The 13,153-nt window shown below is 42.1% G+C and overlaps 1 protein-coding gene across 3 annotated transcripts in view; it reads right to left on the bottom strand.

The window, feature by feature from the left end:
* Positions 1-3,706: 3,706 nt before the first annotated feature.
* The window catches only part of LOC125901855 (enhancer of polycomb homolog 1-like), a 32,917-nt gene continuing 23,470 nt past the window's right edge, over positions 3,707-13,153 (bottom strand). For all 3 annotated transcript variants that reach the window (XM_049597808.1, XM_049597807.1, XM_049597810.1), the window contains 6 exons: positions 12,691-12,839; positions 11,887-12,326; positions 8,741-8,862; positions 8,495-8,633; positions 6,933-7,317; positions 3,707-5,373 (listed from right to left, as the gene is read on the bottom strand). In XM_049597808.1, coding sequence (XP_049453765.1) covers positions 5,301-5,373; positions 6,933-7,317; positions 8,495-8,633; positions 8,741-8,862; positions 11,887-12,326; positions 12,691-12,839 — 1,308 coding nt within the window. In that variant the 3' untranslated portion in view covers positions 3,707-5,300. The remainder of the gene's footprint in view (positions 5,374-6,932; positions 7,318-8,494; positions 8,634-8,740; positions 8,863-11,886; positions 12,327-12,690; positions 12,840-13,153) is intronic.

The raw sequence follows: 13,153 nt of genomic DNA, 5'->3' as shown, positions 1-13,153 counted from the left end.
GTCATCTTTGGTCATTTTGCATCTTTTTGTGTCTCTTCCAAGTCATTCTGTGTCTCTTTGAGATATTCGTGTGTCACATTTGGTCATTTTATGTCTCCTTGTGGTTGTTTTATGTCTTTTTGTAGGCATTTTGTGTCTCTTTCAAGTCATTTTGTGTCTTTCTGTAGTTGTTTGTGCCTCCTTGTGGTTATTTTATGTCTCTTTCTCCTTTTGACCCTGTGGAGCCCTGGACCTGTGCCCAGTTGGCCCATTCAGTAATCCGTTCATGATCCTAACTACGTTCCTTCCCTCCTTTCAGTCAGCATTTTATTTTTTCTCTGCAAAAACAAAAAGTACATTTATCTCTTGCTGTGTATCACTGCTCTAAAACTTGTAAAACACCACAGCCATATTGACTGCTTTCAGACTATTAAACACAGGTCTTGCAGCACCTTCCTGCCTTCAGATGCACACGGTTCCTACATCCCGAAAAACTTTGCACTGACACTTTTCCCTTCCATCTTTTGGAGCAAGCAATTACAGGCAAAGATCCAAATACGATCAAGTCAGACGCACGGTAAATGCAATCTCTCTCGTGGAGTTAGACTGCCGCTCGCCTCATTTATTTTCCAGCTCTTATCGACTTTTCTCCCCCCCCACCTCTAAGAAGCAGAATTTACATTTAAATGTCACCCCTTATCCTCCCCAATTTGTGTTTACTTCAATGAATAAGAGCCACAGGTAAACAGCTACAGCGCTCCTGACTGGCCTCTCTATGAACAAATTCATGTTTTTCTAAACCATAATACTATAACACTGCATTGCAGCAGCAGCGTGCTATAAAGGCTGAAGATTCTTTAGCTGACGTCCTTCTCTACAGCAGCACCCTCAAATAGCCCTGAGCCACCTTGTTGTTATTGGCAAAATGTGCGTTACTGAATTGTTTCATTGATCTCATTGGCCTACATTCACTGCCTGATTTATACATGTAAAGTGCATCTACAAGGCTTTAAACACAGAAACAAGATTGTTATCTTCTTCTTCTCAGGAGTCAAACAAAGTGGGTCAAGTAAGTGAATAAAAGAGACAGATGTGGGCACTCCTGCTGAGTGATTCACTCCCAGTCAGACGATGCTGTGGACTCTAACCTTCGTTAACTGCTCGTCATCCTTTTGGCATTCAGTGCCTGATTTTATAGCCACATCAGTCGGCCCTTGTTTTCCTGTATAAACCACAGACAACAGGCAGTCTGAACACCGATTTGTCGGGGGAACAGAAACAGCCTTTGTGTTTCAATACCCTCACATACTTTTCGGTTTGAATGAGTGATTTCAATTATGTTCTTTATGAAGATCAATAGTGGGAGTCAAAATTCATAGTGTATATTATTCATTCCCTTGTGTATCTATTGGGATGACTTTCAAAATTCGTGATCCTATTTTTATTGAGCCAAACACATCTTGTTAACTTAGCAATCCAAGGTCTTGTATGCTGAGTCACCAGCAGGCTGGCTGAAGTACCTGTTTATTGAATCAGTTTTTTCTATACAAGTCACTGTAGAAACTTTCCAGTTGCTTTATGTGCTCGTTTCAAAGCCACAACACCCAAACACTTTTGTTTAATAAGTGTAGAGTGCATTTCATCACATATATTTTCATAAACAATCAGCTATATTTGTTTGCACCTGGTAGCTGCCATCCTACTTATCACAGCAGGACAAACAGCATTTCCCCCCCGAACACGTGATACAGCAGACGTGTTCAATATTTACATTGTAGGAAAAACAAGAGTAGAAACTATTGATACAAAACAAAAAAATTTGGGAGAACAGAAAACGGCACCATTATTTTTTCAAAGGCACTGGCTAGAAAGAACATCACCACTTATCGGTTTCATTCACAGACACGACCAACTATGCTTCAACTCCAGGTGGTCATAATCTAAAAACGATGAGTCATGCCTAGGTAAGAGCGAGAGGAGCAGCGATAGACTGCAGGTATTGGTCTTGGTAAAAGTATGATTAGAAGAACAGCTAATTTTAGAGACTGAATAATTACATTTAGTGTTTTTTTGTTGTTGTTTTGAGAACAGGATGTTCAATCTTTTTAAGTGAAACAGGGAACTACACCCATATTTAAAGATTTATACTTTATTCTTATGGTCTAAGATAGTTCCAGAATGTAAGTTAACACACATCTCTCTCCCAAATCCAAAAAAAATGGAGTGCTAAAACTCAAATCGATGATGTCATGGGGTGCAAAGTCCGGAGCTGCTCCACAATGAACTGGGAAAGATGTTCTAAATCAGTGGTTCTGAACTGGTGGGTCGCCGATCCATTCTGAACGGACTCCAAGTGACATATAATTACTGTCACATATGTATACCATCAGACATTAATACATACTTTCAACATATTGTACCACAATAGCCAGAATTATAACTATATTATTACTTTCATTAATGTTGCTGTAAGCTGTCATTACCGTCTGTCTCTGTCTCTCCTTCTGTCTCATTGTGTCATACGGATCACTGTTCATTTATTATGCTGATCTGTTCTGCACGACATGTATTGCACGTCTGTCCGTCCTGGAAGAGGGATCCCTCCTCAGTTGCTCTTCCTGAGGTGTCTACCCTTTTTTTCTCCCGTTAAAGGGTTTTTTGGGGGGAGTTTTTCCTTATCCGCTGTAAGGGTCCTAAGGACAGAGGGATGTCGTATGCTGTAAAGCCCTGTGAGGCAAATTGAGATTTGTGATATTGGGCTTTATAAATAAAATTGATTGATTGAATGGACTCTCAAACATGCCAAGTTTGTAAAACACAAATTTCATTTTTAAGTACAGCGAATTTCTGGCACAGAGCTTTTATTTTGAAGTGCCATTTCCTGCTGTAAAGTGAGTGACTAACGGACAGCTAACTGACAGAGACTGTGAACTAACTTGAAAGCGCAAGTATGACACTGAAGAAATTTAACAGTGTGGACCTTGGACTAATGACAAAGGAGAAATCTGGACCCTGTGGGTGGACCAGTTGGGAACTCCTGCTCCAAATGGTAGGACATTTTCTGTTTAAGAACTGAAAACACTACCGCAGAATCATGTGGGTATTAAAGGGGGAAAAAAAAACTGTGGGTTTCCAAAATCAGACTCTCATTCGGTGTCTATGGAGCAGCTCCAGACATTACAAGTTTGAGACTAACCTCTGGTTTCTGACTTTGAGAGAGAATAGTTAATGTTCACTATTGATTGAACATTCCTAAGTCATGGAAATAACATACTGAAATTCTAAATTTAGGGGGCATCTCCCTTTGAATACACACACGTCTACAGTGTCAAACCTTCAGTTTTGAGTATTGCAACCTCTTAGATGACAGGTCACAGGAATGAATTAGCCAGGAACTTCCATTATTTTGAGTAAGACTTCTAAATGAAATGCTGGTTTGCTGGTGACACTCATTCATGACCTCACCTGAATATAGACATACATGAAACAAAAGATACACCACTGCACTGTAGGTGGACAAACATTAACAGCCAGAGTTTTCAGCAGCGTTTGGCTGGCGGTTATCACCCACAGAGACACAGCACTTCACTAAATTCAAGCTAGCTCATTTCAGGACACATTAAAGACAAAGACGACAAAAAAAACGAGACATGCTGGTCAAAACACATAATGCCCTGGATTTTTATTTCATTTTGTGACAATTCAAGAGGATTCTTAGTCTTTCCCATGTATGTGTGTGTGTGTGTGTGTGTGTGTGTGTGTGTGTGTGTGGTGGAAGGGTCTACAAAAACAAAACAAACTCATGAATCAACTGGGCCATTGGAATGGGCATTGGGATTGTGGTACAGACAAAGAAAAACTACAAGTAGCCTTGTTCAGTACCAAACTCTTCACAGAAGAGAGCGATTTTTTTTAAGGTTTTTTTTTCTTCTTTTTTTTCCCAAATGAAGGCACCCGATAACTTGTGGTTCATGGCCTTTCAGCCTTCTGGAGAGTTTTTAAAAGTAGAGAAAACTTTTTCTTTTTTTTTTTTTTTTCTCAATGAATACATGGTTTCCTCCTTTTTATGTCGAAGCTGGAATGATAATAAATGTCAGTTACTGCATTTTTTTTTTAACTCCCTTATAGTATTTTGTTTAGATCAACAAGTAACAAAAGAATGAAGTTTTTTGTGAGGAAAATAAAAAAGTGGGGAGGTATAAAAATATTTATTTAAAAAAAATGATAGGGGGAGGTTGGGGATTATCTTTTAGAGAAAACAACAAGTAAATAAAGCCATCCGGTGTAAACCAGAGGCAGAAATCATACAAAAGCAGCATCAATTGATAAACAAATTATATAGTGCTTAGATAAGTCAGAAGCAGCAAAGTCTTCTGGGAAAACGTCATCATCCCCATTGTTTTGTTACTTGTCTCAGGAATATTATATGTATGGAAGAGCTCTGTGGAAACTGATTAACCCACTGACAAACTGATGCCGACAACAAACAAATTCACACCTGTCGTCTTCTTCTACTGCCCTGCGCCTGAATCTGTATGAACGCATGTCTCCATGGATTTAACATGACACATGGGAACATCGTGGAAGAACGCCCAACAAAAACGGGCGAGCTCCCGGCCATGTTCACAACATCCAAAAAGAATACAGAGAGTTTTTTTTTAATCTAGCTAAACACTGACTACAGCACAAGGGGGGGAACCAGTGAGGGGTACAGTGTATAAAAAAAGAACGAAAAAGGGTTTAAAAAATAAAAAAAAAAATGAACGGAGAGAAAAAAAAAAAAAAACAAACTTTGTAAACACGGCACAATAAATAGATCAAACAGCAGGTTCCGCACCATGCATGTGATGACATACATTTTTCTGTGGTACAACTTTCACACCTCATACTCGCACCAGTTGCAGTTTGTCGTTTTCTCTTTTTAATTTTGATTTTCTTTTTTTTTAATATCTCGAGTGCAAAACATCACAAATGAACAATTCTGTATTCAAGTAATGTTATATACAAGAACGGGGGGGTGGAGGGGGAGGGTGGTATTACAAATATGCAGTACTGTACATATAATTGCCATATTAAGAATTTACAGACGATCTCTTATTAACAGTAACAAATAGGGAAATGGGGGGAGAGAGAGAGAGAGAGAAAAAAAACAATTTGTACGAGACGAGCATTGCAATTAAGTCCCAAAACAGTTGCCATGGAAACCCAGCCTTGCCGTGCTCATTCCGCCACCGCTTTGCTTTCACCACTGACGAACGATGCATAGCACCTAAAAAACAACAACAAAGGAGTTACGCTTCCCCCGTGCTGCGGACGGGAGGCTACGTAACCTCCATGGCCACTGTGTTCTCTGATAGACTGTTCAGTGCTGGCTTGTCTTGTTCGTGATTCTCCCTGTGGACAGAAGAAGACAAAAGACACTGAGACACACAGTTAGCACAAAGTAGTTAGCATGTAAAACTGTTTCATTAGTGTACCAGAAGCCGTTTCCCACTGCAGGAACTTCAACCTGTAAACTAGGGCGTCCCATAACCTGGACTTTTCAGAACCCTGGAAGGCTTTTGTACAAAATCTGTGCTGTATTTTACAAACTGGTGGGTATTTTTTGGACATACATTAAAAAGGCAACAGGGTCAAACTCTTGACTTAATGACAATAATTAAATTCAAACACAGAAGGAATTAAAGCTGGATGTCATCAAAAACTGAAATTTGTGTATCTGTATTAACCACTACCACTCGACGGGGATGCCGCGTCCTCAGCTGACATTACTGTCCTTCGGAGGCTGTAGCAAACTGAGTTTTAGAGTTAGAGCGACGATGCCCATATAACATTGAAGTAGAAGACCTAAGGAATCCATTTGTGCCAATGTTCCGTGAGAGGGGGGTTTAATTACCCCCCAAAGATTACATTCTGGTGAAGGAAAAACTTGCCTAGCCATTTTTAAAAGGGATTCCTTGACCTCTGACTCCGAGATATCTAAATGAAAATGGGTCCAATGGGAACCAGTGAGTCTTCCTTTTACAGACATGTCCACTTTAGGCTAGTAACATGCCATTTTTGCAGGCAGTTCAAATATTTTATTTTCACCTTTTGTGATTAAATATTTTTGCAAACTTTAAGTCTGAATAGGCGCCTAACTGCAACGCTTCTAGGACATGTTCATGACTAGAAAACCTTGACACAGTGCTGAGCTGCATCTCAAATTAATCTCCAGGTTCCCAGCTTTCAGATGGTGTATACCACTTTTATGTGGCAAATACTGTCAACTTGCCGTCACCCCCTAAAGATCCTCTGACCGCTATTTCTCCCGGGAATGTTTGGTTGCGTGCATTATAGTTTCTGGACTTGGTTGTTACATGACAACACATCTATTTCACTTAATTGTGATAAACAGGAATGCCAGCAGGTGCTTACAGCAAAGCAGGAAATTCAGTTCCAAGACCATGTCCCCAGAGCAGGTGCAGAACAATTGAAACAAAAGCAGAGCTCATGACTAACGTTACATTTCCTTAAGTTCCTGCAGTGGGAAAAGGCCAACTGTCACTTGTTTCACATTCTTCAACAGACACTGCCAAGCCCTAACAGTCCCTGGAAAAACAATTTTTCAATGGCTGCATTTAACTGAAGACCTGTCCTCCACTAAATATTAGATCAATAAAGAATAGACTGGCCTACTTTGAATATAATGTCATCCCGTTAAACAAGTTAAAGCTTTTATAGAGTGATGAATACTATGGAGAATCTTATCTTTTATTGTGTTTACCTGTGATTACAGGGTTAAAGTGTTTTTTTTATCTATCAATGCCCCATGTGACTGCAGCTCTTGTCAAACTCCAGACATTCATTTCCAGAAAATCTGGATAGGTTTTCACAGACATGTCCCGTCACCATAATGAGTGGACTATCACTGTCTCTTTAACATCCTCACACTGGCTGCATGTCTTTCTCACCTGGGCACTATGTCCAGCGGCGAGGCTGAGGCCGTAGTGACCTTGGGTTTCTGACAGTTGGCGGTTGCGGCGGCTGCGTGGGCGAGCTTTAAGGCGGATGTCGACATGGTGGCGCTCAGCGTCCGCGGCGCGTGGACGCGCTTGCCGGTGGGAACACCCAGACGGAGGCTGTTGTTGTTGTTTCCCAGCAGGACCTGAGTGGCGGCGGTGTTAGTGGTAGTGGTGTTGGCAGGGTGGGCGGTGCCGTTGTTGTTACTGGTGGCGGAGGTGGAGCTGGTGGTGGTGCAAGGGTGGAGCAAGGCGGGTGTCGGGGTAGAGGTGGGAGGAGCCGGGGTGGCGGGGGAAGGGGACGCTGTGCTCGAGAGGTGCAAGCCCTTGTAGACACCTGAGAGGTCAGAAGAGGCCGGGTGGTGGTGGTGGTGGGGAGGAGGTGAGGGTGGTTGTGACAGGGGGGGGAGGCGGGGTTTGGAGATGGAAGGTTTCAATTATCAACTGTTCTTAGTGGGAAAAATCTGTTCTTTATACTGAAGACTTGTAGCACTGAATGAATACACGATAACTATTCAAGTACATAAAAAAATAAAATAAAATGAATTTTTCAAAGTGTGAATCCTTCATAATCAAACAAAGGCAGCTATTGAGACTGTGTGCACTACTTTTAAAAGAGTTCAAACAAGCTAATTACATACCTTAACTTTAAAACTTTAAGAATGTGCACAGTATTAAACATCTACTGCGAGGCAGAAGGTCATTTATGAGCTGGATTTATTCCTTTTTACCAGAATCACAAAGAAACGAAGCATTCAAACACAAAAATTTTTCACAATGATTATCTAAGTTTCCAGTGGTTTTATCTGTAAAGGACAGATCCTTGGCGCACCGTTTTCATCTGCAGAATAATCTCAAATGGAAAATTACATTTTGTCACTTTTCCTCACTTATCTCTTAAATCCTGCTGCCTGAAAATGGCATCGGTTGTTGGGGGGTTAGTGCTGCAGGTTTTGTTCTGCCTGCTTTGTGCCGTTATCTGCTCTGTCAGTGCACTCCATTATGGGTTTTAGGACTGTAATTACTTCACCCTCATTGTTTGCTTTGTGTGTTCAGTGTCACTGTACTGCAACACTCGGGTGAAGTGCACTTTAAATTTTAATTGCTTTTAGTTTTATTACTTTTCCGTTGCATTGTTTTTTTCCTAAACAAAGTATATTTTGTGGGGTAGGAAAGTGCTGGCATGTCAGTAATGAAAAATTCCCAGTGGTGCTTCAGAAAAATCATGATGGCCATCGGACACAAGAAATGCAGTTAATAGCATCAAAGACCATCTTATTAAATGAAATAATGAGGATAATTACTCAAGCCATTACTGTGATGGCCTATCGTGCTCAGAACAACTGGTGTGTCACCTTTATTGTGTTCAGTAATGGCGCACAAGAAGTCACTTTAGTTACAGAAGACAAAATATTCTTGGCCGTCGTCTTATCACTGAGCAAGACGCTCCAAAATTTAAGCCCACTGGTCGAGCCTACCAGCCGTGCAAGTGGCTGTTTGGAGGGTCGTCATACCTGAGGGGGAGAGGACGCCATTGACTCCGCCTCCCAGGGCTAGCTCCTCCTTGGTTTTGAGAGCCAGCAGTTGGTCGGCGGTGACTACGGCCGAGGCGGCGAACTGAGCGCTGGCCTGGTCCAAAGTGTTTGGCAGGCCCTGCAGGGGAGAAGACGACTGTTTCAGTCACGTACGAAAACTTGAGGAAATCGGAAAGGAAACCAGTTCAGTTTGCATCTGAGGACCAGAAGTGCCTGGATACTGACCTTTGTGCTGTTTGTAGTGGCGGTGCTGTTGGCTTGCTGTTGCAGCTGGACCTGCTCCAGCTGCTGTTTCTGCATCAGGGCCAGCTCTTCCTGATGCTGCTGGTACTGTTCGGCTGTGAAAGCTGAGAGAGACGAGAGTTTGTTACGGGACTTTTAGACCAAAGTTCACACCATAATCAGGGTTGGAAATGTACTTTCTGTCTACCTGGCACTGTGACTGGTGGATTTAAAAATCTACCAACCACCCAAAAGATTAACATTGGTTTTTTTGGCTGGTGAGTGAAGCAAATGTACCATCATTCGGCTGGTGCTGATTTCAAACCCAGCATGCCATATATATGCTTAGAATACAGCTTAAACACATGGTTAGTAAGTAGAGAATCCGTGCAGACAAATTCACCTTTACAAAATCACACAGGAACAAAGCGTGGGTAGTGTGTGGAGAGGTGAAGGCTTGGATGGGCTTAGTTTGAATAAACCAAAAACATTTCTCTAACATATAAATGTATTTGCTGTCAGCAGATTCTGAGGTACCCGACTACTTTGGGAAACAACTCTCTGCTCAAAGACACGACAATCTAGTAGTGGAAAAACCATTCAGATAAACCAATTACACTGTGTGTGGCATGCCAAGGCTGTGTGTGTGATAGGACACAGCTCTGAAATACAGTACAGTCTTATTTTTTTAGGCTCTTGTGGGTAAGAGTGCTTGACCACGCCTGCTGAAGTGTCATCAGCTCCACGTGAAACTCATCACTGATGCATGAGGTTGTTTGAAGCCACTGTTTTACTCTAACTTTGTGCTTTGTGGATAAGAAAGCAATAAAAATATCACCATAAATATTTTCTTTCAATTTCTCTTTGGTGAATGAAAGCACATTTATTATGCAACCATGTTTCTCATACTTCCCCGCTCCCTTTCCGAGTACTGTCAAATCTTCCAAGGCTGATGGTGGTTCTATGGCTGTGTGCCTGTTTGTAATTCACACAGTGATGCACAGGCACAACTGCACTTTAATAAATAAACACACACACACACACACACACACACACACACACACACACACACACACCCCCAATACTGCATTCATTGATAAGGCAGCCACCAAGAACAGACTTTCTAAAAGGAAAACTACAGCCAGGTTCTCAAACATCAATGGTGAGGCATCTTCGGCTCAACTTGTCCTGTAATTGAGGCGTTACTGATCGATACTGTGTGAAAAATCAATGCCTACCATATAGTGAACAGTCTGAGCTCCACACTCTCATAATCAGCTTGCTCATCTATTAGAAGTAATACAACACCAGTATCATCAAGCCTGTAGTCTGCCAATCAGAATGAGTAAATTCCATGGATCTGGTCCTGCCTTACATGTACTTTAGTAACCAGGTTACTTTCAATTAGCTTTTGCAGTAGGCTACAATATGCCAGCTTCGGTTCATAGATATCAAGGGTAGGGAAGAAATCTGAAAAATGAGCTGCATGGAAACACATTTGTTTGATGCTATCCAGTCCACTCCAGAAAACGAATTCTCATATTTTCTACCATAACCTGGTTACACACAGACACCTGGTTTCTTGTATGCATATCTAAGTTGGTCTTATAAGCATCCCAGTTATTTATCCTGCAAATAATATCTTCCTTTATTGGCTTTCTATTGATTATAAAGTCCTATTTGCACATTTCGAGGTATTAACGTGGCCTTGAGCCTCGGTGCAATATTGATTTTCGTATTCCCTGCGAGCCATTCAGTTCTCCACTTAACAGGATTCAGGACTCATCTGAAAGTCACAGCTCATCTTCAGGCACCACCTCCATCTGGAACACCCTTCATGCTTATTTCATGTAATCTAACAGCGTCTAGTTTAATCAAAGATACTGCTCTTATTAATTCAGCACTGCTTGGAACCCGCCTTCACGGCTGCTCTCTGCAGACTTAACCAATACTGTAGTCACTTGAGTATCCTGCAAAATCTCTGGGTCGTTACATCTGTGTCCTTCAGTTTCTTCATGGCACTTTAAAGGCAGAGCAGTTTTTCAAAAATAAATCAATAGGCAGTTGTTTTCATGCACATCAAAACAGACCCAACTCCTGTAAACAGCCTGTAGTGACATCGACACGCCAACTGCCTGACTGCCCTCAGTAATGCCACCAGGGACCTGTGGCATTTAGTTTGTATTCAACACTCCGTACCTCTTTGTCAAACACCCTAACAAATCCTTTGCATCTCATGAATTTATTTATCAAACCCCAGTTTTAATTGACACCTTGTGGACTGGGAGGGGTGGGAGGGGGTGCACTGTGAATGCCAAGCAACAGCTGCACCTGACGAACAACAATAGGAAAACTCTTGCAATGCAGCTGGAGGGCAGGACCAACACTTGTCCTGTGATTACAACGTTCCCACCAAGGAAAAAATGATCACTGCATTCCAGGTAAAAATATACAAGAGAAAAATGTCATGGTAAAAAGGAAGCAATCTGACATGAGTGTGCATCCTGAATATTTTCATTTGTAATTGTTAATAACTTCTGTGCACTAGCATGCCTCTTAAAGGGTCAGTTCAACCAAAACACACAATCCTCTATTGACAGTAGTATCTTGCAATAGTGATAGTTTCGGTTTTCTGTTAACATCTCCTCTCAAACATACTGAGGAGGAAATTTAATCTAAATTTTATTCAATTTAAGCTGTTAATACTCAAGAAACCCGCATTAAAAAAACCCTCAAAAGCAAGTAGTCTTTCCATAACCCAGCTCCAAGGTTTTTCAGCACAAAAAACATAATTTACTCTCCTCCATTTTAGAAGGGTGACGGCAGAAATATCAATAGCTCATATCTCAACACCTGAGCGATTAAAACCTTGAGCATTTTCGTGGTTAATACTGCTAGGGCTAAGGGATTAAATGTTAATGTTGAAAACAAGCTCAAAGGCAGGAGACAAGTTGTGTGTGGTGGGGTGTGTGGGTGTATGCCTGTCCTGTTTTCAATGAATATTTGACAATTAAATAAGTCACTCATAAATCAAAGCAGAGATGGTGGTCTGCAACTCCAACCCATCATAAATGCTAAGTCATTTCAACAACAGAGCCTGGCACTGAAAGCATCTACAGTGTGTGTTTGAAGACAGCTGTTTCACTCACCAGCAATGGGTGCGGGGGTAGGGACAACCCTCCCCGGGCGTTGAGAGCCATAGGGCTGTCCCCCGGGTGCGGAGGCAGAGATTGGGCGCTTCAGGCCTCGACTCAACTTCCTGAATAGCGGGTGGGCATTGTCCAGCTCATGTAGTGGTAGTGTCCGCGGTCTAAAGTGCCTCCATCGGCACGACTTTATATTCAACAGTATCTGACTGAGGTCCGTGGGAGAGGGGGAGGAAAGAGAGGAGTTGAAGGAGGAGGAACTTCTGTCCGAGGTATTTGTTTCTGAGGTACTGGCAAACTTGTCGGTGGTCGGCGAGCGTGAAGTAGTTGTAGGAGGAGGAGGAGGAGGAGGAGGAGGAGGAGGAAGAGGCAGGTCGAGCATCTCTGGATCCAGTCCGTGGAAAACGTTGTCATAGTCCGTGTGCGCCCTGTCCAGCAACACCCTGCATGAGAGAGGGAGATGGTCAGACCTTGTACTTGGACGGTGGGACGTGACAATAAAGAAAACTAGCTTTTATTTGTCTGGCATTCTTTCTGAGGAACTAATCAAGTAATTAGATATGAATACTTCCAGGTATATCTGAAAGGAGTGAGATTAAATTTGCCCTCCCTTCCTTGTCAGCAAAGAAAAGTCTGCATCTTAACTATTCGCCACATTGTCTGTGATATTTAAAAATCATAGAATAGCATGCAACATGTCCAGAAAAACATATATTACTAGTGAATAGAATGATAAAGCATATAAACCCCCCCCCCCCCTCAAAAAAGAAGAAAAATGCAAATCCGAGGAGCAAAAATGCAACTGACCTGCCGCCTCGTCCCACGCGTCGTCGAGTCATGCCAAGGCATCGCCGTGGCACGGTGAGCGTGGTGAGACTGTAGCGAAAGCGAGCTTCTGCCAAACCGCCATCCCAGGGTCCACACCATGGCCAGCTACCCACGCGGTCCTGACGAGCCTGGAAACAAAGACAGGAAGCTGAACTTGACTCATTTCATTCTTACTGTCTGGGTACGACACCTCTGATCCTTAAATCTCAGTCTTCTCTGGAGTGTGAACTACATGCCTTGGATATTGACATTAACTTAAAATCTGTCAACTGAACACTCTCCAAAAACACAGAATATTGCTCTCATGCTCAACGCAACCTTTCTAGTCTCTAACTCTACATGAGCTCAGCTGTGCTACATTACATTTAAATACTATGAAAAAACTTTTCACAGCATGTTATAATACAACGACTCAATGGAAAGAACTGTTCCTGTTCTAACC

This window comes from Epinephelus fuscoguttatus, linkage group LG15, assembly GCF_011397635.1.
Source record: "Epinephelus fuscoguttatus linkage group LG15, E.fuscoguttatus.final_Chr_v1".
NCBI classification, from domain to species: Eukaryota; Metazoa; Chordata; class Actinopteri; order Perciformes; family Serranidae; genus Epinephelus; species Epinephelus fuscoguttatus.
The sequence above is the reverse complement of the archived record's forward strand: the minus strand, read 5'-3'. Positions and strand labels throughout refer to the sequence as shown.